This window comes from Aulostomus chinensis, chromosome 2 (assembly GCF_037954235.1).
Source record: "Aulostomus chinensis isolate RoL2024-O1b breed Wild chromosome 2, RoL_Achi_v1.0, whole genome shotgun sequence".
Classification (NCBI taxonomy): Eukaryota; Metazoa; Chordata; class Actinopteri; order Syngnathiformes; family Aulostomidae; genus Aulostomus; species Aulostomus chinensis.
This window is the reverse complement of record NC_141321.1, coordinates 24,304,325-24,327,553: the sequence shown is the minus strand read 5'-3', so window position 1 is coordinate 24,327,553 and position 23,229 is coordinate 24,304,325. Positions and strand designations below refer to the sequence as shown.

General features: G+C 44.4%; 1 protein-coding gene across 1 annotated transcript; it reads left to right on the top strand.

The window, feature by feature from the left end:
• Window positions 1-10,320: 10,320 nt before the first annotated feature.
• LOC147269531 (uncharacterized) lies at window positions 10,321-17,313 on the top strand. The gene is made up of 8 exons (XM_086186343.1): window positions 10,321-10,882; window positions 11,187-11,429; window positions 11,713-11,850; window positions 12,111-12,180; window positions 12,273-12,371; window positions 12,633-12,736; window positions 12,959-13,281; window positions 13,745-17,313. Exons 1-8 carry the CDS (start codon window positions 10,361-10,363, stop codon window positions 13,770-13,772), a joined length of 1,527 nt encoding a protein of 508 aa, XP_086042469.1. The 5' UTR covers window positions 10,321-10,360; the 3' UTR covers window positions 13,773-17,313.
• The last annotated feature ends 5,916 nt before the right edge of the window (window positions 17,314-23,229 follow it).

Here is a 23,229-nt window from a genome sequence, read left to right as displayed (position 1 = left end):
CAACTTTGTACCTCTTCTGTAGATCATGGTTCTTATTCTGCAGTTTTTGGTTCTGATTCTGCAGATTATGGTTCTGATTTTGCAGATCACGCTTCTGGAAGTGTAAAATTTTTACCTCTTCTGTAGATCATGGTTCTGATTCTGCAGATCATGGTTCTGTAATTGTACAACTTTGGACCTCTTCTGTAGATCATGGTTCTGATTCTGCAGATCACGCTTCTGTAATTGTACAAATTTGTACCTCCTCTGTAGATTATGATTCTTATTCTGCAGTTTTTGGTTCTGATTCTGCAGATCATGGTTCTGATTCTGCAGATCATGGTTCTGATTCTGCAGATCATTGTTCTGATTCTGTAGATCCCGCTTCTGCAATTGAACAACTTTTTTCGTCTTTGGAGATCATCTGTCTTATTCTGCAGATTTTGGTTCTGATTCTGCACATCATGGTTCTGATTCTGCACATCATGGCTCTGATTCTGCAGATCACGCTTCCGTAATTGTACAACTTTGTACCTCTTCTGTAGATCATCTGTCTTATTCTGCAGATTTTGGTTCTGATTCTGCAGATCACGATTCTGACTCTCTAGTGCATGAGAACCAGACTCCACAGCTTCTAGCAGTCCACATTTTCGTGACCTTTTGGAGACCCAAAACCAGTGTTGGGTCTGTGGGGAGGGGACTGTCTGGACTCATCTGACTTCTGCATTTGTTGTCTAATGGTGTGTAACTGACCTGTAACATGCTGTCCTCTGCATCCTGGAAGTTCCGCAGTGCCATCATGTGGTTTTGCTGAATCCTCTTCAGCAGCATCTCCTCCTTCCTGGATTCACTGAGTTGATTCTGCAGAACTCTGATTCTGCAGATTTCGGTTTCATATTCTGCAGATCCCCTTTCAGGTTCTGCAAATCTGTAAAGCACAACTCTGTACCTATTCTGTAGATCATCAGTCTTATTCTCTAGATCATCAGTCTTATTATGCAGATTTTGGTTCTGACTCCGTATTGCACGAACCTGACGCCACAAAACCAGTGCAGGGTGGGGGGAGGGGACTGGCTGGACTCATCTGAGTTCCACATTTAAGAGGTGTTATTCAAATTAGGGTGCGGTCCTAACTGCGTGTTCACACCGGACGCAAATGCAAATTTCCCGTTCGCTGTGAACACACAGTTCAAGTGTCTTGGGTGCAACTTTTTCCCTCTTGGTTGATCGACATGTGAGCGGGAAATCGACTACGTCTGCCTGGCAACAGCCACAGCAGGAGGAAGTCGCCACATGACTCTCAATGGCGGTATATATGGCTACAAGCTCGAGGGAGCTCCGTTTATTCTCAGATATTGCTGATAATGCTTCCCCAGATTACCTGCTGTTCCGGGTGGAAGCATTGTTGGAACAGTTAATTTACATAAATGAAACAATAGACTCGGAGGTCGACCCTGTAGTTTACAGGAACTTGTGTCATGTTGTGGAGTACCTAAGCACTCGAGTCGCAAGTTGTGGTGACAGTGGACAAGTTGGTCGTCCATCGCTGGAGCTGTCCAGGCAAGCCGTGGAGACTTGTTGGCGGGTCTTAGTGTCAACAAAATAGCCCACCTGCTCGGTGTGAGCGAGAGAACACTCCACCGTAGAATGGCAGAGCACGGTAGCAGATGAGTTTGCATGACAAGGTCGTATTGTATAACTTTTGTAGGAATTTTTCAACAAGTCATCATTAATCAATCAGAAGGACCCACAGAGTCTATATTGCGCTGTTCAAAATCTGGAGAGGACACCTTCCAGTTGGTTCAAAAGAATTTATTCAGATTAACAGGAAAGAATACAGAGCTCTGGAGATCGTCTTCCCCTATCCTGGAGTCAGCATACGCAGATGCGGCATCCCTGGCGTTGGGGCAAGAAGTCCAACGATCTAACTATCTTCTCCAGTTTTATGTGTTACAGGGAGGTGCTTATGTGATTGCTTATGCGTGCAAGTGTGTATTTTTGATCTTCGTGTTCTTTTGCAGATTCTTCTGTCTGACCGCGTGCCAGCACCATCTGTTCCCATTGTATACTTCGTGTTTCATCTGTGAAGACAAAAACCCCTCTTTCCCTGATTCACGACCTTGCTCTAATCTACTTCTGACTCCCATAGAGATTCTGTGGACTCTGTTCCGACCTGATTAGCTTGAGGAAGTGATGCTAGCCATGAGCTACACTCCTGCTATTCCCTGTTGTGACCTTTTCACCTGTGTCCACTCTTATACAGTCTGGTCTGTGCTTCACTGCCTTGTGTTTCCTGCGCTCTATTTTAAGTAAATATATGTATAAATTTAACTACAGTTTAAGCAAATATATATGTATGGATTAATTTACAGTTAAAGCAAATATATGAATAAATCTATCTACACTTTACAATGAATCATGTGGTTTTGTGGCACCCAGGATATTTTATTAGTTCAAATTATGTCCATACTTATTTCTTTATTGGTTATTGTGATTAACTTGGTCCCCCACCATTACTTTTTGTCATTAATGTAGGTTAAAATGCGCTGTGTCACCGGTAAAGACTGGCCTGCTTTAGCTGAAGTCATTGTGGAACAATACCCATTTGCGTCAGGAGGTGTCAGCGTCGGCTCTGGTAACGAGGCTGACTAGTGTTGTAATCCTGGCCTCGTCATATTAAGTGTACTCTTGAGTTGTGCTGTCATATGTATATGTTTACAATGGAGTTACCGTCCATAAATAAGGCCGTAACTACCGCTAGCCTCAGCTGCTAATGCAGCATGTCGTGTCCGCCGTAGCAGTTGACCGAGCGCCGCGGTGCAATGATAGCGGCCGTACCGTTGACTTTTGTCGTGTCAAGTGAATGAATAATAAGTTCAGAGGTTTGTAGACATGAAGCAGCCACTAAAAACTTGTTCAACATGTTGTATCTAAGTACAAGTGTTCAACTAAGGTGACTAATATGTGGGACAACGACCATGAGCAGTTTAAGTACTCAAACCTTATGTAAATGGGTGAATGCAACAAGTGGTTAGTATGTTTAGTTTAGTTAGTATGTTTGAGTTATTACCCAGATAAATAGAGCACTCAGTCAGTTAGGAGTAGACAAATTGTAGGAGCAGCTGCAAGTATGGAGTTTGTTACTGTTGTGAACTGCAAATGTTCTCTCGTGTGTTATGTCTTGATGTAACTGTTTAACAGTAATAGTTGTATTATTTGTTAACTGTAGGACAGTGGTAGTTGTATTGTTGTTTACTGAATTATTCAGCGCCGTAATCTTGGCATAACAGAAGCGAGCTCAGTCACAAAGCGCAAGACGGACCCAATAGCAACACAGAAACCGATACTCACAAAAGACAGTTGATATTTTCTATTTGACGGTGTTTGCTGTTCAATAAAAATCCCTGGCACCTGGATGGAAGTTGTCAGTGTTGTACAAGAGTAGCAGTAAGTTCTATGGCGCGTTGCCCCCTCAACACTTCTGAATGACACGGCAATCAAAGTTGTGTAGGACTGCCCCAGTTTGGCTTAGCAGAGGTTACAACTCACATATGACAGCAAATTTTCTGCCTGTTCACCATGAAACTTTGTGTGCAGGGTTTCTGACTTGAATAATTCCACTGACAATGCAACGTTGGATGCAGCTGTCACAGAACTCCCTGGATATCACCCAAATACAGGCTACAAGATGATGCTTGGACATCTCTGGGCTGGAGGTGTGAAGGTTCAAAGTTAGTGAATGTCATGAAGTGGTCTATAGCCTACTTGGACTAAAGTTTTCATCCAGTCAGAATAAAAAGAATCCAGCAAGCTTTTCTGTGACTTAGATGAAGGGCTCAGGCAAATGTTTGATCACAATGAAAGACAGTGCTGCAAAAAAAACCAACCTGTCTAAGTTGTACCAGGAATATCAGGCTAACTAATTTGACACTGAGCAGCCAAACATGACATTTTGTCATTACTGATACACTCACTTAACTTTTAATGATTTTTTTTTTTTACCAACTGCTGATCTGTGTAACAATACAGAGAAATCATGATTTAGACATGAATGTTAATCCACTTTATTCAGTTGAGGCTTCTTTAACCGTTAGAAATGATTTTTTCAGCATTTATGTGATGCAGCTTTTAAATTGCAACTTGTTTTCCTGTTTTGATTGGAGGACCATGTGTGCAAGAATCCATGCGATGTGTGGATCCACAGGGAATTCTAGTCCGCGCACTACGACTACACACCGTCAGGTGCAGGAGATATTCTGTGCCAGCTGCCAACAGTCTGTGGCTTATAGATGGCAACCATAAACTCATAAGGGAAACCTCTATGTTGGGAAACCAGGAAGTAGATTCAAGTACATTTCCAAAAACTTGAATATCATGAAGAAGTTCAACATGTTTTGTCACTCGTTTCAGAAAGTGAACCCATACGTTAAACCCCTTTCCCACTGCACCAAAAACGTGGATCAACACGGGTTTTTGGGCGCTCCGAAAGGGTCGACTCAGCATTTTGAGTCGTTTACATGAAACAATGACGCTGTCAGCACGATGACGTACAAGAGAGAAAATCACAGGCACGCAGCCTCACAGCGGGAGCTCAGACGCGCGTCTGCTGGAAGCTTGAATGAGCCCTAAAGCCGAGCAAACGCGGGTCCAAAAACCTGCGTTGACATGCATTTTTCAGTGTGAAAAGGGCATAATATACACAAATTAAACATAGAGTGAAATATTTGAAGCTTTTATTTCTTGAGATGTTGATGTGTTCTGCTGAGTCCCTTTCTACTTTTAAGAGACAATTGAAGACTCAATTGTTCAGAGAGCACCTCGGCACTTAACCTGACTCTTCTCCTCTTTGTTCTGTGGGGTAGAATAAGTCAGAGGGCCCAAGTCCCAGCACTTAGTGAAAATGTGGCACTAACTGTGTTGTGTGATGTTGTATATTTGTCCCCAAAAAAAAAGGGGAGGGGGGGGGCGACACTTCTTCTGCCACTAGATGGCAGTACATGTGACCAAATCACAACTGAAGCACTTTTGTGCTTCCTATGGGTTTTTCCTTAATTAAGTCTGAATTCTTGCTTGTGTTGTACGTCGCTTTGGACAAAAGCGTCTGCTAAATGAAATTGTAGAATTGTAGAATTGATGATTATGGCTTGCAGATAAGAAAACCCAAAATTCAGTGTCTCAGAAAAAATGCAAAACAGAAATTTTCCTCGTGCCTGCAACACATCGGCTGCTGTTAAGAAATTTGTGTTGCTGCCTGAGTGGTGAGAAAATTTGTTGCTGAAGTTTTTCAAGTTCATCTTAGCTACACAGGTTCTTGTCTAAATCCATGGTTTCATTGCAACACTATGGGCAGTTGTTAAAAATAGCTTCAATTGGATGCTGTCAACAGAAATATAACAGCAGGTGTGGATTTCTGTTAACCTCCAGATAAAAAACAATGAAAGTCTCATGTTAAAGTGAAGTTAAAAAGGTTAAAGCAGTCATAGACACAAGCAAAATGTGCAGTTGATTTATCCAGTTATATACCATGAATGCAGATTGACAGATACACATTTTCATACTGTGTGTTTATGCAGCAGCCATTCACCAAATAGTGTTAAATTTCCCCTTTACTGCACACTGTGCCTCATGTTGTCCCAAGTGATCCCTGCTTCTGTCACTGTTTTTACAGATGGAGAGTTGTGGTCCATGGGGGAGTTGATGGCTTCAGCCGTCGAAGGGTCTGTCTTCGTGCTGCCACCAACAACCGAGCCTCAACAGTGCTGAACAGCTTCATGCAGGCTGTCCAGACCTATGGAGCACCATCTCTGTTAGCGCTGATGAAGGGGCGACCACCTGGAAGTAGCAGGGTACATGGGGTCACACAAAGGAGTGAACCGCAACTCCCACATTACCAGGAGAAGTTCACACAACCAAAGGTATTCAGATGTTCTATAAATAATCTTGAAGTGGTACTTAATGTTATCATGGTTTGCCCAGTCAGCATTGATATTGAATGCATCCATGTGACTTCAGTACCTTTTTGGTTTGTAATTTGTGTTTGTGTGTATTTGTTGGGGGGGGGGGGGGGGGTGGAACCATCTAATTGCATGTGTTCTAAATCCATGTAAAAGTTCCTGATCAGAACACCTTGGAGCTCTTCACAAGCCTGTGTTTTCAGCACCAGCCTTGACAGCATTTCATCATCTTTGGTGATTTCTAAAGCTGACTTTGTTTTGTTTGTGTGTGTTTTGTTGTTTAGATTCAAGGACTGAGAGGTGATGGCGTGATGTCTCTGGGGAGTGTCACACCTCTTCTACTCCTGCTTCTGCAGTATGGAAAGTAATGGCCTACTGGACCCAGATGATGAACTCCACATCTGTGCACTGCACTGGAGCTTTCTGCCACACACCCAGAGTCACCTTGAGTTCTTCAAGGATGGGTGGAATCACCACACACTGCGTACTGGAAGAAATCAGTCACCTCTTCAGCTATGGACTCTAAACCAGCGTGAGGGACAAGACACCCCCCCCCCCCCCCCCCCCCAGGTTTGTTTTTCAGACAGAAAGAGAACTTTAAGATTGCATGTTTAAGTGTAATATTACAATAAAAAGGAACACTTGAGTGTATTCAGAAAAGTAGTCACACCTTCCATGTTGTAGCCTTGTGCTCAAACATTCCTCCTGATAACAACACTTTCACAGTCCAGGCTCACACAGGTTAGGAAAGTCCACAACTCTAAATCAGCCATGTGGGTGTGCTGGTTTAGTTAGACTGAGGACCAGCTGGTTCAAACCTTGTTTACATAATTCTCTAGTGTTTTATGTGACAACTACTTCAAAACACAATATATTTTTATATTTTTACACTTCAAGCAGACACAGAATTTGGAATTGACTGTGACACCCACGTGGTCATCACCATGTGGGTGTCACAGTCCCTGAGGTGCAGCTGCCAGATCCCTGTGGGCCCTTTTCTAATGTGCTGAATGTGCACAGCGAGACAGTAGCCATCATACGTCAAATACCTGGACTTGTTTGAAGTCAAAGTGATGTGTATCGTCTCTGCATTGAGCTTGGACTCAATTGTGTGTTCAAGTTTGGCGGTGGTTTCAACATCAGCAATATGGGGACATGATCATTACAATTTTTTCAGATTTTATTTAATTTCTGCACAGAACCAAAGACAAAACCTTTAATCATGAGGCCTTGGGATATTTACTTTCTATGTTTCAGTGTTTTGTGTTTTTTGTAATGGAAAAAGAAAACTTAAATAAACTGTCCAGAAAAACATTGATATACAAAAAAGGTCCCTTTGTTCTCAACAAACTCTTTCCTCTATGCAACTACAGTCTAATAAACAGGGTAATGGGTGAGCCACTTGTGGCCTGAGTATACCGTATCTTCCGCACTATAAGGCGCATCAGATTATAAGGCGCACCTTCAATGAATGGCCTATTTTAGAACTGTTTTCATATACAGGGCGCACCGCATTATAAGGTGCATAGAATAGAAACTACTGTCGTAGCTGGGGATGCGTTATGCATCCACTAGATGGACACGTGGGTCACGTTACCAGCATTGTTAGTTTTGATTGGTTAAAACCACACCTGTTCTGCTTTCACAGAACGAAAAAAAGAGAAAGAAAACAAAACAGAGGGCAAAATCAAAGAACTAGGCTGCTGGCTTCCTGCAGCCTCCGAGAGTTTCTAAAAGTTGCCAGAGCCTTCAGCTATCAGGCTCCCCTCCTGTGGAACCGTCTCCCAGTTTCGGTCCAGGATGCAGGCACCCTCTCGACCTTTAAGAGCAGACTTAAGACCTTCCTTTTTGATCAGGCTTATAGTTGGGCTGCTTAGGCTGGCCCTTAGATATGCTGCTGTAGGCTTAGGCTGCTGGGGGATCTCCCATGGTGCACTGGGCTTCTCTCTCCTCCTCTCTGTCCTCCTATATTTGTCATACATAAATCTGACTCATACATATTACTCACTCATCTTCTTCTCCGGAGCCTTCGGACTCCCCTCATCCCAGATCCCGGGTGCTGCTGGAGGAGGCTGCAGACCTGAAGAGGCTCAAGCTGCCACCCGTAGCTCCACCTGCTCATGTCCCCGTCTGTCCATCAGTCTCTTCCCTCTCTCTCTTCTTTATCTCTGTCCCACTCTTTCCTTCTGCATATCTGTCTTCCTCCATTATCTGTCTTTGTCTCTGCTCTGCTCTCCTGGTCTCTGTCCCCCCAACCGGTCAAAGCAGAAGGCCGTCCCCATTGAGCCTGGGTCTGCTCGACGTTGCTGCCTGTTAAAAGGAAGGTTTTCGTCGCCGCTGTTGCAGGATGTGCTTGCTGATGGAGAATTGTTGGGTGTAAATTCATTGAAGGAGTGTGGCACTGGACCTGCCCTACCTGTAAAGTGTCATGAGATAACTTTTGTTGTGATTTGGCGCGATACAAATAAAACTGACTTGACTTACCGGAATGAAGTTGGTTCCTGATTTCCGTTTTGTTTTTGTCCATCGTGATGTGGATGGATAGTTCAGACTTTCTACGCCTGTTCAACAGTTATGAGTGAACTATCTTCCGTTGTAGATAGACGACGGAATCCCGTTCCTAAGGCAACGGTGACACATTCAAAGAATTTACAAGTTGCATGAAGATCAGACAAAATTATGTAATTGGATTCTGAGATTTCTGATACTTCTGATTTCTGATTGAGGGGTAACGCCCCCTCAAATCAAAATTTTAGAAGCTGCGAAAAACACACTGATATTTTCACAAAATTAATATATTAGGAGTTGACATCAGCCCAAAAAGGTACGTGATACAGTCTCAGCTATCAGCCTTAAGGTGGGAAGAGTTGGAGACCACTGTCGTGACTGAATCCATGCTAGGTCCAGCAAACGGTTGGATTTGCAAATAAAACTTTAAGATAATTACAAATTAATTTGACCTGCAATGTTTTAAAAAGCGAACAGATAAAATACCTCAGTGTCTGTTGAAGCAAACCCTTTCAAATAGCAAACTGTCACAGATTTATTTGGAAACGGGACCCAAATGCAGCCAAAGGAAGGACAACAAAAGCCTTAAATTCAAAATGGTAAAGTACAACACAACACTGGGAGTTCAAAGGAAGGAAAAAACAAAGGCCTGAAGTCCCTTCTGGCTCAGGCCCTAACAAAAAGGGCCAACAGGCTGAAGTCCTGGACGAGTTCAAAGGACAAACCAAACAAAGTTCTACACAGGACTGAAAACTAAGGCCTTAGGGGAGACGTGGAGAACGACCATGACGCCGACTAAGACAATGAAGCGAGCAGAGACAACAGGAAACACAGAGGTGAAATACATGAAGAAACGACACAGGTGGTGCAATCATACAGGTGAGACACATGAGGCGGTCACAGCAGGGAGCACACAGGAAGACAAGACCTGAACTTCAGATTAAAACAGGAACTAAAGGCAGACCAAGACAAAAGGGAACGCACAGGAAGAAAGGACACAAACCACAAAATAAAGCAGGAAATCAAGACACGGACCGAGACACAAACAAAACATGGTGGACTCCTGCAAAGGTTTTAAATTTGCAAACTATGTGCAAACAAACCTTTGAGATCATCACATTCCAATTTTACATGCAATAAAAACATGATTGCAGTGAGGAAAGTCTTGCCCTTCAAAGAGATTTTTTTCTTGGTTTCATAACAAAGACACAAAGAACCTCATAGTTATGTGATACAGTTGCAGAAACATGGCGCAACACAGGTGAGCCTCAACCACAGGCCAGGACTCAGCAGTCCACCTCCACCTCAAGGAGAAGGGGCACTCCTTTGAAGACCACAAGGTGTTTGTTCTAGCCAGACAGGACAGATGGTTTGAAAGAGGGGTGAAAGAAGCCGTTCATGTCAAACTAGAACGTCCATCTTTGAACAGAGGAGGGGGCCTCAGACAACACCCGTCACCCACCTACAATGCCGTCCTTAGATCCCTCCCCAGGAGGTGCAGCCGGAATTCACGACAGCGAGAACTTAAGAAGCTTCTTGGATGAGAGGCGAAGAGGTGAACTACCCAGCATATGTTCGTGCACAACAAGACCATTCAAATAACTTTAAATGAATGAATCCTTAAAACAGACATTCTTGTGAGAGCTTTTATTTTGAAAGACTCCAGAAATGTTGCTGACAGGATGTCAGTACAACTGAAAACAGGTCATTGCAGTCCGTTCAGCAGTGAAGAGTCAAGATGAGTGACAGGTCAGGATGAGTGATGATGACTGACTGATGAAGGTGGCTCCCAGTCATCTGCTGCCCTGACTGAGATCAGTGATGAACTCACTCATATGAGGGGCGGTTGAAGAGACTCCATTCACACCACATTTGTTAGAACACAACTTGACACCTGGAGCGTTAATCACACCTCTGAAATGCAGAACTCAGAGTCCAGCCAGTCCCCTCCCCCTAGACCCTGCACTGGTTTTGGGTCTAATAAAGGTCACCAAAACGTGGAGTGGAAGGAGGTGTGGAGTCTGGTTCGAGCACTTCAGAGTAAGAACCGTGATCTGCAGAATGAAAACTATGATCTGCAGAATCAAAACCAAAATCTGCAGAATAAGACAGATGATGTACAGAATAGGTACAAAGTTGTAACATTACAGAAACGTGATCTGCAGAGGCAGAACCGTGATCTGCAGAATAAGATGAGTGATCTGCGGAATCATAACCAAAATCTGCAGAAGGAGGCAGATGATGTACAGAATAGGTACAAAGTTGTAACATTACAGAAACGTGATCTGCAGAGGCAGAAGCGTGATCTGCAGGATCAAAACCATGATCTGCAGAATCAGCTCAGGGAATCCAGGAAGGAAGAGATGCTGCTGAAGAGGATTCAGCACCGCCATGTGATGGCGCTGCGGAACTTCCAGGATGCAGAGGACAGCATGTCACAGGTCAGTTACTGAGTCCCTTTGGTGTCTTGAATCTCATGATTGCAGTGCCTACTTTGAGTTCTGAGGAACAAGTCAGAATTTGGAGTTTAGGCTCAGTTTGGATCTCTGACTGGACCTCAGAGTTCTCACTTGATCTGATTTTAATCTCTGATACCCAGCAGTAATCTTGGGGTTCTGACTTTGAGCTCTAGATTCTGACTTTAATCTCTGACTGCTTTTTTATAGATAGAGATCTTGAGCCCAGTTCTCCAATCATGGCTCAATTCCAGTGACAGTTTTCTAACAATGTTCTTGTTGTTCCCAGGTCCAAGCCAGGCATGACAATGAGGTCAGATCTTTAAAGAAGGAGCTGTATCAGACTCGTTCCTGCCGTAACTGTCTGGGACAGGAGCTGCAGGTCAAAGACAAGAGGTTGCTACATGCTGTTGATCGCATACAGCACCTGGAGCAGCTCAACCAGGATGAGAGCCTGTTGGAGAGAGAGGAGCTCAGCCTCCAACTGGCCAAGGTGACACAGAAACGGGCCGAGATCACCAGGAAGTATGAGGTATGTTTGTGTTGACTGATGTGGTTCAACGTCAGATGTGAAAAGAGTCTAGCCTTGTTTACACCTGCACCAAAAGTCAAAGTGGGAACTCACTTGAGGAGTCCACTAGTGATCAGATCCATGAGGAGGATCTCTGTACCGGGTGTACACAGGTCTTCTGAGATGAAGGTCACCACCAACAGACCATGACTGGAGCCTGGAAATGTGGATCAGATTATAAACCCAAGGTGGGAGCATTAAGATTATAATTCTCTTTTTGTTGGCTTTCTGTCTTTTCTACTAGGACTTAAAGAGAAAACAGGATTTGAGAGAGTCTGCATTCAATCGCCAAATAGCCATGGAACAAAGAAAGGCTGCCACAGCCCAAAACACATGTTGTTCTCTACAAGAGCAGATAGAGCAGTTAAACAAGGACCTACAAGTGAGTTGGAGGAGCAGTCAATCTGACCTCACGTCGTCCCATCCTGCGTCCAGTTTCTGGGCGTTTGAGGACATAAATGATCACATTGAATAATTAGACGTTAGCACAGGTGACCCTTGCTGGAAGGCTGAGTGAATGTTGAGTGAACCAAATATTGGAGATTGATTTTCCTCATCAGCTTTGGGTCAACAGTTGTAATGTGTGTGATGCTGGAATACGGAGGAATCCTTCAGTAACTTCATGTGTTGTTCATCAAACAGGATCGAGACAGAGAGCTGGAACGGAGGAATATTTACTTCCAGAAATTCACCAAACCTTCCACCAACAGAGGTATCAAACATAATCTGCTGAGTGACTCAGCTGTTCTGGATCTTCTCAGTTGACACTGATGGCTCATTATCTGAATCCTTTCTCTTTGACAGGGAGAAAAAACAAGGGGCTTCAAACAGAGGAATCACTCTTGATCCCTCTTTCACACTCTCAACAACAGGAGCCTTTGGCAAGTGGATATCCTTCTGCAAGTAAGCACACAGTTCACGTTCCCTCATTCATTCATTCATTCATTCATTCATGCACTCAAAGGTGAATCTACAGAAGGATTTGACAGTGACAGGGATGTCATCGCTGTAGTCCACCTCACCCATTCCTTCAGTGTTAATGGAAGAGGATGTATCTGCCCCATGGTGCAGACTGGTTCTATACTGGGTTCTACCTCGGTCCGTGCTCCTCCCCTGCACCAGCTTCCACTGTAACACTCACTCATGGTCATGTCTGATTTACAGGAACAGAGACCAAGATGGTTCAGACAGAAGAGGAATTCCCTTCAGCCACAGAGGCTGGTAGTCTGGTGCCACTGCTGGAGGAGCAGAGGAGCTCTGGCAAATCAGTAAGTGATTCAAATCATTGGAACACGTACATTTTTTTAGAGCGCTGCACTTTTATTTTCTAAAGCTTGAACGTTGAATCATGCTGAGTGTTTTTACAAATCTCTGTATTTTTAAATACACACATTTTGACACGTAAAGCTTGGAACATTGAATAAAGCTGAATAGAACTCAGACATTTTTGATCTCTGATGAACCTTTTCTACTTTTGTCTTGTGCTTCAGGATTCAACCGAATATCCAGAGGTCCCAGTCGAGGGAAACGACTGTCCAGACCCTGATAAGCAAACACCAAGTACAGAAGAGAGGACAGGAGACGCCTCCCCAGAGACAGGTCATGAGAGCCAGACGTCCCTCTCATCATCTGGGTCTAGTGAACCACCCAGACCTGCTGAGGAACACCCGCGGCCCAGATTTAGCCACAAGTGGCCCAGATTCATCCGCAAGTACATCTTCAGAGATGTTGATGTAAACCTGCACTGTGGGAGACCCGCCTACTGGAACCTGGACAAGGAGACAGCACAAGTAAAAAAGTCTTCATTCACATTGTAAGTTCAGCCAGAAAGAGAGTGTGTGTTTGTGTGTGTGTGTGTGTGTGTGTTTGTGTGTGTGTGTGTGTGTGTGTGTGTGTGTGTGTGTGTGTGTGTGTGTGTGTGTGTGTGTGTGTGTGTGTGCTCATATACATTCATGAAATGTTACTGTCTGGATGTGACAGTGAGGGGTGTCACTCAGTTTACTTCCAGCAGGGAAGTGGTGCAGCTGACAATATGGGAGTCTCAGTTTCCAGAGTCAAATTGTATGAAAAGAGACAAATTAGTGATTGTCGATAGGATCAAAATGTCTGCTATCGACCTCTCCAGTCTTTTCTGCTAAATGCTGAATCCTGCAATGGGAATGAAAGAGAACGTATTTGCCCTGTGACTCTGATGTGCTCCAAATGTGAAGGGCTGTTCTTCAGTGTGCACTCCACTAATTCATCCATTGACCATCAATAACACTTTGTCTGTACAGGCTCAAGAGGAGTGAGGGTGACAGCTGAAACCCCTGTGTACTGGAGCCAGAGCTCCCTGCCACGGAACAGCCATGATGAAACCAGTCAGTTCAAAAGTCAATGTGGATGTTTGACTGTCCGACTCACATCGAGAAGATCAAGGACCAGCTAGCAGAACAAGTATACACCATGAGAACGACCCCATCCATGGAGGTCAGGGGCTCCGAGAAGATGGGTCACCTGAGTGCAGGTCTCCTCAGACCTGCTGGCATCCAGGGGTCAGTGGAAACAGACTGAAACACCTTTCCAAAGAGAATCTTCCATTGCTCTGCATTCTTGCTGCTCTGCTGCTGCTGGCTGCTGTCTTATGGATTGTTGCACTTGGTTGGGCTGCTCGGTCCTCGTCCTCATCGTGTCCTTCCATGTCTCGGAGTTGAAAAGTGACAGTGGTTTGGTGGACGGAATTCTGGAAGTCCCAGATATGGAGACTGTTAGGTCTTCTAATGCTGAGGAGCATGAAGCTCGACTCCTGACTCAACCTTGCCTGAAACAAGTGAGTGACAGGCCTGTGGTTTGGGTCTCACGGTTCTGACACCAACATCTCTGCTCCACCAAGCCTCAGTCATGAGACGCAGCCTGAAGGCTCCACCAGTAAAACCAGTAAACCAGTAAAAGAAGAGAAAGTCTCAGCCAAAGTCATCTACCACCAGAATGATCTGTTTCCATACCTGCACCTGGAGGGGGCGGGGCTTCACCTGGAAATGGGTGGGAGTTAAACCAGATGTGGGTGCATCTTAACATGGAGGAATGTGTTATTTGTTGAATTGCTGTCAAGAAATGAAGTCACTGACCAGAAGTTGCTGCATTTATTGTTTCTTTGAAAATTGTTTAAAAACCCTCAGGTTCAGCTTCAGATGTTTTTGATCAGAAGACTAAATGAACTTTTTCCATAACAGTGTCAGATTGAGCTTCTAGTGCCACTGACTTGATGCTGGCTGACTGGAACGTAGAGCAGCTGACTGCTGGTTGGAGTCACTACAAGTTACACTCTGAATCACTTGTTGTCCTGAGTAGAGAAGAGTTCCAGATCAAATGAAAAGACAAGAAGAGAGAGAGAGAGAGTGTGTGTGTGTGTGTTTGTGTGTGTGTGTGTGTGTGTGTGTGTGTGTGTGTGTGTGTGTGTGTGTGTGTGTGTGTGTAGGTGACGTCATCAGACAGACGTCTGCGTAGGACAGACATTAAGGGGGAGTGTTTGTCACAAGAATTTCTTCTTAAAGACCTTTTCATGATAGAGACTGGATCTGAAGAACTGAAGTTGAATGTATTTTCTTGTAAAGAGGGAGTGTTTTACAATGCAACACACACGTGAAGTTCTCAAAGAAAAGGCTGACTTTGGAGCGCTAACAGTTGAGTTTATATCCCTCACACCTGGGCGTTTCTGCTTCCTCCTGTTTACTCACACATTCCACAGACATCGTCACACATCTTTCCAGTCGTCTCAGTAACGGCCAGCTTGAGGTCTTTGAATCAAGGTGACATCTTCCAGACCGTCTCTAGACCCTTTATTCCCTGATGACCCCCACTAACTGATGCAATACGGCCCTCCCACCATGAATCTTATCTGTTCTTACTGTCTATGCAAACTGCAGGACGAACCAGAACCTTCATCATGGCTGTGAAGAAGCACACACTCAGTATGATTCCGAGACATCTCATCACAATAGAATCCTAATTCTTAGAAGAGTGGCATTTCTTTGCAGGCCCGATGACGGTTGGGTTTAGTTGATTCCTGTTTAAATGACCTGACAGTGGGACTGGTGATCTGGGGACGCTGCAGTTCTTGCTGTGACTTTGAAGGAAGCACCTGGTCTATGTTTCTATCAATCTGCAGCCTGACGGTGATCCGATGGAGAAGAAAATAAAGCCCAGCTTCATTCAGCCGTGTCCAAGCACCGGATCAGCTGACCTTCAGCTCTCTGCTGATTTGTTACTTTCCCAACAGAAGCAGGTTGATGGAGGAAGAAATCCTAAACAGTGAACAAACAGCAATGACAGAAGTGAATCCTGGACACAGAGAAGTTGCGTCTGCGCTTGGCAACGAGGAAACGCGTCTTTCCTCTGTGTGATGACAGTCTGATTGAAATCTGCAGTCACCTGTCAAGTGGAGAAGTTATTTCTGCGTTTGTGTCTCCTCATCACTACTTGAATGAGTTTAGAATCTAATCTTGGGGTTTGTCTTTGTATATTTGGTTTCTTCTGATGTTTATGGGCTCTTATGATCTGTTTGGTCGTCTCCACTTTGTCTTTGCAGGTTTTCAACCATCCCATCATCTGCCATGGTCACTGCCGACCTTCAACCTTTACAAGCATTAGCGTCATGTCATCTACATTAATCGGGATCGATGGCTTCCTCCAGTGACAGAGTGAGGGTTAGTGTACAATCGTCTCCTCGACCATTTTATGACTGTCCAGACTACACGCCAACCCTGAGCAGCTCTCCTTCACTGCCACACTGTTGTACTGTATATTGTATTTGTTCAGATCAGATCCAAAAGATAAAATATGTCCAGTTTTGAGGACGGCACCAGAATATAAAGGGGTTTACACAGATTTACAGGATTTTGATCAGAAACAACCACAAGTTTACACTTTTGTTTTCCCCGTTGTTTTCCTCTGTTCTCTCCCTCCCCTCATGTGTGTTCAACATTTAGACAGACACCATCAGCGCGTTAGAAGTGGAAGGCACTTGACCTGATACTCTTCACCCCTGTACCACATTATGTAACTGGTGCAGCTTTCTGATGATCATTTTGAGCCTCCTTGTTGAGTAATCCTGCATTTATTCTCAGGATAACAACAAACAGGAAGAGCTCCTGTCAGGCTTTGCCACATTTTAATGAAGTGTTTACTGTTCGCTGCAGCTTGCACATCAGATTAGAATGCACCACACTCACTAACTCAGGGCCGGGGCCATGTGGAGTCACACAGAGGAGCAGTTCTGGTAAAATAAATCCAACGTGACACAAAATCTGACCAGTCTGGGGGGTTCATCTCTGACCTGACACAGTTGGTCGGAGGGCTTTTTTTTCTTCAAGAGAGAGAAAAGACCTTTTTTCCCATTGACCCTGATGCTCTCCTGGGGGAACTGCTCCAATTGGACTGTGTCCATGATGTCATGTCCACCAGGATGGGTGCAGTCCAGCATCAACTTCAGGACCAGCTTCTTCTTTTTACCACCTTTGCTGATGTTCTGCTTCTTCTGAGTCGCTGCCATGGGTTTGCCAAAAAGGAGGCCATTCATTGTTTCTAAACGTCGATGTATGACTTGATATTAAAAGCTAGCATGATCCCATGTCAATGAGCTCTGACTCAATGTAAAGATGAAGTCTGACCTTTCCAGAGACACCAAGCTTGTTAATTTTGGACTTTCTGGGCCCAAACAGCCCTGGGAGAGTTGCTTCACCTTTCAGTTGAATTCAGGGGAGCAAAAAGCAGCAAAAACCTTCCTAATGCTGCCTGGTGATTTTCCCTGTCCTTCTTTCAAATTAAAATCATCCCACATCAAATGAAAGCTTACCCACCCTTTTTTCCATGCATGTTTCCTGGTTGCTGGATGTCTTGGTCACAACCTTCCCAAGCTCCAGACCCAGGTGGTCAGCTATCTTCTGAGTCAGGTCCGGTAGTTCCAGGTCCAGGTCTTCATGCCCATATCAGAACGCACAGGTGAGTGTGACAAAGTCTTACTGTACCTGTCCTTCAGATATTCAGGGTCGACAAGGTTCACTCCATCTCCTGGGTCAACCTGGTCCACGAAGTCTGGCTTTCCCAGGTAAACGGTCTCCTTACAGTTAGGACTCGACTTCTTGGTAACTCTGGTGCCCGCCAGGTCCATGAAGACCAGTCCTGGCCTTGCATTTGGGGTCAGAGGTCAAATGTTTGCTGACATGAGCAACACCTCCACCCGTGGCTTTTTTTCCCACTAAAATAGGCATTTCTATTGCCTCCTCCCAGGCAAGGTAGAAGATGAAGGGAGTTGAAAGCAAAAAGGTTTAAAAAGAAGAAGAAGCAGACCTGGGTTAGGGTTGGGGTTCAGGGTTCTACTTTACAACTCAGTCTTTGTTCCATGTCAGCAGTAAATCTGTGCATTCTATCTGCCATACCTGCAGCAGCACAGCAGTGGTGCTTGATCTGGTTGTGGTAGCATACTGCCCTCCAGTGTTCAAATGCTGTGTTACACCCCAGCTCAATGTCCTCATTCTCTCATGTTGTCTGACTTTTTATTTTTTGTCATACCTCATTTGATTCTGGTCATTTCAGTGGTAGAGAGTTGCCTGAGCTTTCAGCTGAATTCAGGGATGTAAAAAGCAGCCACACTTTCTTGATGCTTCCTGGGTGATTTTCCCTGTCCTTCCTTCAAATTGAACCTGTCATCCATCAAAAGCTTACAGTCTCACCTTTACAGCAATAACAAGCTTTTGGTTCTGTCATGAACTGAGAGCTCACTGTCCAGCAGCTGGTGTGGACAACATTTGCCACACTGGAGGCCATTCAGAATGTCTGCATTTTATACACACACATAAATATGTATATATATATATATATATGTGTGTGTGTGTGTGTGTGTGTGTGTGTGTGTATATATATATACATATACATACATGTGCTGCATTTTATACACACACACACATATATATATTTCAATGGTCATTCTAAGTTTACGCAGCCTTCTGACTCCGTCCAAACTGAACCAAAATGGTGTCGTTAGTTTGTGCAGAAAAACAATTGTTGGTGCTGCTTCACTTTCTTGTCGTGTTTTCCAAATTAGTTTAGTCGACCCGTCTTTTTCCGCCTTTTTCGTGATTGGCACTTTCCTGCTTGTTAAACGTCGCCGGTGGTGCTGCCTTTTCTAGTGCCCTTAATTTCTCCTCATTCATCGGCTGACTGTCCGTAATAAGGAGTGTGCTGCTCATCTGTTTGTGTGTGTGTTACCATGGAAGCATGGATTCACTCCAGTCCATTGAATTGCATCAATGAGCGAGATATTTTCTCTGTTTGTTGTTGGCAGGAAAAATAAATGTGGGTCAATGATGAAATGATTTTCACTCAGTAAATTGGGCTTTTCAACGGTAATTAAAAAAAAACTTGAACTGAACAAGAATAAAATTGTCTGATCTCCGACAAATTGGCATGTAAGGGTTATTCAGGTATTGCTATATACTGTAGTATGTATGCACTGTGAAGAGGAGCTGGCTTTTTGAGTGCTTTTTTATAACATCATGGAAGCTGTTAAACCCTAACAAGAAACTCAAGCTGGAGAGCAGCTGATTTTACAAATAACCTCATTGATTTGTTGTGTGTCTTCATTCACAGGTGCTGTCTAAATGTGGCCCTGCTAATTGTGTGACAGTTCGTTATCGACCAGGTAGGAGTTATTAAAACGTATTAAGCTGAGACATTTCCTCCATAGCCACACAGGCCAGTATCCATGTGTGTATCTAGACTGTCCTTGCACATTCACAAGCTGGAAAAACCTTTTGAGTCACACTTATGGAACACACAGCAAGTTAGAAATAACAGGTGCTCAGTCCACTACGTTCTCATGTCAGACTTGTGGGTGTGAAGAGCTGTCAACAGAACAGGAAAACTTCAGTCATAGTAATCAACACCTCAGGCAGTATGAAAATGTAACTTGTAAGTTTGAGGGATGTCCATATCAGTCAAACATATATGGTACTTTGAACTCACATAAAAATCGTAAACATAATCCACTCAGTCTAGACTAAATGCTTCTCAGTTTTAGTCACATTTTAGTCATTTCTACGTTTTGGTCGACGAAAACGACAGGGGTTTTATTCATAACATGCTAAATTAATAGAGGGGCTGGTTTAAACGAGCCAACATTAGCGGGGCCCCTGGCAGCCCCGTTCATTCTAGCTTTAGCATGTAGCACGAGGAAGCGCTCTCTGCACCACGGGGGAGGTGTAACCACCACCACCACAAAACTTTAGGCTGAATACAAAACAGAAAAGCATCACAAGGCTGGCCTAACATAGACTAAAGCTAAACTTTAATCGTCCCTCTTTTCACAACCACCCGACACCGCTGCTGCTGCCGTGGTGTGAGACTCGTCCGCTGCAGACAGGCCCAGACTGTCTCTGTGTGTGCATGTGGTTGCGTGCGCGAGAGAGGCTTTTAGTGCGTATGTTCTGATGATGGGGGCGTGACCATGAGGACCAACAGCTCCAGCTGGCTCCGTTCTGATGTTTGAGCTCTTGATTGACATTGCACGCATGTTATAATTGGCGGAAAAAACCTGCATGTTTTGAAACTTTGATCGTCCACCCACTAACAATTTAGTCTCGTCTCGTAAGATGAAAATGTGTACAATTTCGTCACAGTTTAGTTTTTACAGGGCGATGGTGACGTTCGACTTAGTCTCATTTTTGTCATGGAAAAAAGGGGTCTGACGTCGCCATTTTCGTTTTCGTCCAGCGTGATGAAAACAACACTGTTTTCATGTTCCATCTCCAGCAACAGAGGAATTGGTTGATGAACTCCACTACTGCAGAGTAATGTGTCTGTGCCAAGAACTTGGAGCAGTATTTCAAATTTGTTCAAACAAAAACTTCGAGGTCGATGGCGTGGCTATCAAGGAATTAGCTGATTCACTGTGTAAATCTCATCCTTTGGCAAAAGCACTGGGAAAAGGTGGCCCCCTTGCAACCGCTTCTAAGAGAAAGGAGTACAATAAAGAAGTGTTTAAGGTTGTCGAGCCAGTAGAGTTTGTTCTTGATCAAAAAACAAGCAGGTCCTTTCAATACATCCTATGACTGGGATCTTTGCAGCAGATACTTGATTCTCCTGAAGTGTTGAATAGAGTGATTGATAGCCACAGAACAGAGGGCAGCAACACAGACCAGCTTGAAAACCAGCAGGATCACTCCATAAGAGACGGTGTCTACTTTAAAGAAAACCCTTTCCTGTCAGATGATGAGTTAAAAATTTGTTGAACCTTATACATTGATGACTTTGAATTGTGTAACCCTTTGGGCACATCACGAAGAAGCACAAGTTGTGTAGCATGTACTGGATTCTTAAAGGTCCCCTAGATTGAAAATCATTGTTTTCGTGTTTTTGGTGTTTATTCAACGTCCCCCAGTTGTGGGGAATACACACGAAGTGTGAGGCAGTGTCATAACCTCTGTTTCAAGTATCTCCCCTTTTTTGAATCGCTGCGGGAATAATGGACCTATGAGTTTTTGGCTGAAGTGTTCCATCACAGTTCAGTCAGTGCCCCTCACACACACTGAACCAACCCCTTTGACACACGCCCCTTCGACATATTTCGGGAAGGGGCGATTATGCGAGCGAGCAAAGTGAGTGCAGCTCTCTCGTGTCGCTCGCTCGCTTGCTTGCGCGACACAAACTGGAGACTGCAGCAGCACTGACAGACTGAGCAGATTGATTGAATGAATGGCCTCGATAGAATTGAGACCTTTTTTTATCTGCGCTCGCTGGCCTGGCCTGGCTTGAGGGGGAAGGAATCTCGCCATTCAGGCAGGCTACCAATGGGCCAGGCCACCAGGAAAACTCCCGGTTGTCCCGACGGCCAACCAGCCACTGCATATACGGTTGGATCCGCGAATGGGCCGTGGCTACTTGGTATCTTATCTTACAAATGTTGTTGTATGATATGGAATGTTGTCAATTGACAGTAGCAGTCACAGTTAGCACCGGCGACAGTTAGCCGAGAAAGTGGGAGTACTTTCTTTTCAGTGACAGTGAGGGCAGCCAATCACAGAGTAGTCGTTAAATGAGGTTGCCAGTTAAACCACGGCAACCGATCGCCGTCAACTCTTGCACTTGCATAAATAATGAGGTTGCCAGATAAGGTCAGAAACGACCCCAAAAGGGACAAACGACACATTCTAAACCCAACATGGTAACATAGCGGTTTCAGTGAGCCTTTAGGAAGGTTCTGAGCCATCACAGACCCAACCATTTTTTGTGGGGTTACATATCACACCACAGAACAAGAATTAATACCCCGTTCAACCTCTGTATGGCACCTTCAATAACTTGGGACCTGGCTCTCATTCAGCACTCACCTCTATTTATTTAGCAGTTTTGTGCAAGAGTAATGATGAAAAGACATGGATATAGTAAAATATAAGAGCCACTATTATATGATCTTGTTCCATTAGAAGAGCGTGGTGTCTTTGTTTCAACCCTTGGGACTTTCGTCAAAGGTACAGTGCACAGTGTTACTGCTGACAATTTGGGTGCCTATGCTTTGGCTGGTTTTGTAGAAAGCTTCTCTGGCCATTCCATTGGTAGATTTTGTACTGCTCAGAAAGAAGAGATCCAGTCAGCTGATGTTTATTCAGGTTCTTTTTCGCTTCAAACCAAAGAAATACATGAAGCACATCTAAAGACTGCACAGGACACTGAAACGAGTTGCTTTGGAGTGAAGCGAGCTTGCCCTTGAGCTGAGCATCTTTACCATTTTCACGTCAGCACAGGTTATCCCCCAGATACAGTGCATGATTTGTTTGAGGGGATTGTCCCAGTTGAAGTAGCACTGTGTTTGAGCATTCTGATCTCAAAGAAGTAGTTTAGTCTGGAGTCTCTTAACACATGTATCCTCAAGTTTCCTTTCAAGCGGAGTGACAGAAAGAATCTGCCTCACCTTCTACCACACAAGTGTTCCAGTAGGAAGACAGTAGGTGGCAGTGCACATGAGAATTGGTGCCTGATACGTTTGCTCCCATTTCTGATAGGAGACCTTCTACCAGAAGATGAGCTTGCTTGGCAAGGAATACTGGACCTGAAGGAAATTGTAGAGTTACTTGTGGCACCTGTTCACACCCAAGAGACAATGGCCTACCTTGATATCAGAGTGTCTGAGCACAGTCAGAGACTACGTGAGCTTATCCCAGGGGAGACACTGAAACCTCAACACCCCCATCTGGAGCACTGTCCACACTTGATCACGTGCTTTGGGCCTCTTGTGGGTGTGTGGACATTAAGATTTGAGGCAAAACCAAGTTTTTTTTCAAACAAGTTGCCCGACACACAAGTAATTTCAGGAATGTTGCACTCACTATTTCAATAACCAGACTAAGACCTGTCCGCTCTGTTTGCTCGTGTCTCCACCTTCGATTAGCAAAGCAGGATGGCAACAAAAGGAACTTTCAGAGTCGTCTTTGGGAGTGAGAATGATGCAAGGAAACTCACCATTTAATCTGGAATACCAAACACTGTGGAGGAATTCACTCTTCAAATAGACTTTCTTCCAAGTGACTGAGCCATTCAGTCTTCAGTACAGAGAGAGAAATGGATGATCAATTTATGAACCTCTTGTCAACTTCAGAACTTGAACATGAAGCTACTATGAAAGTTGTGTACATGTCCTCTGAGACAAGCAGCCCCAATCCACTCACAAGAGATGCCGGCCCCACAATCCCACGTACTCCTTCCAGTGTCAGCTTCTCATCACATGAAC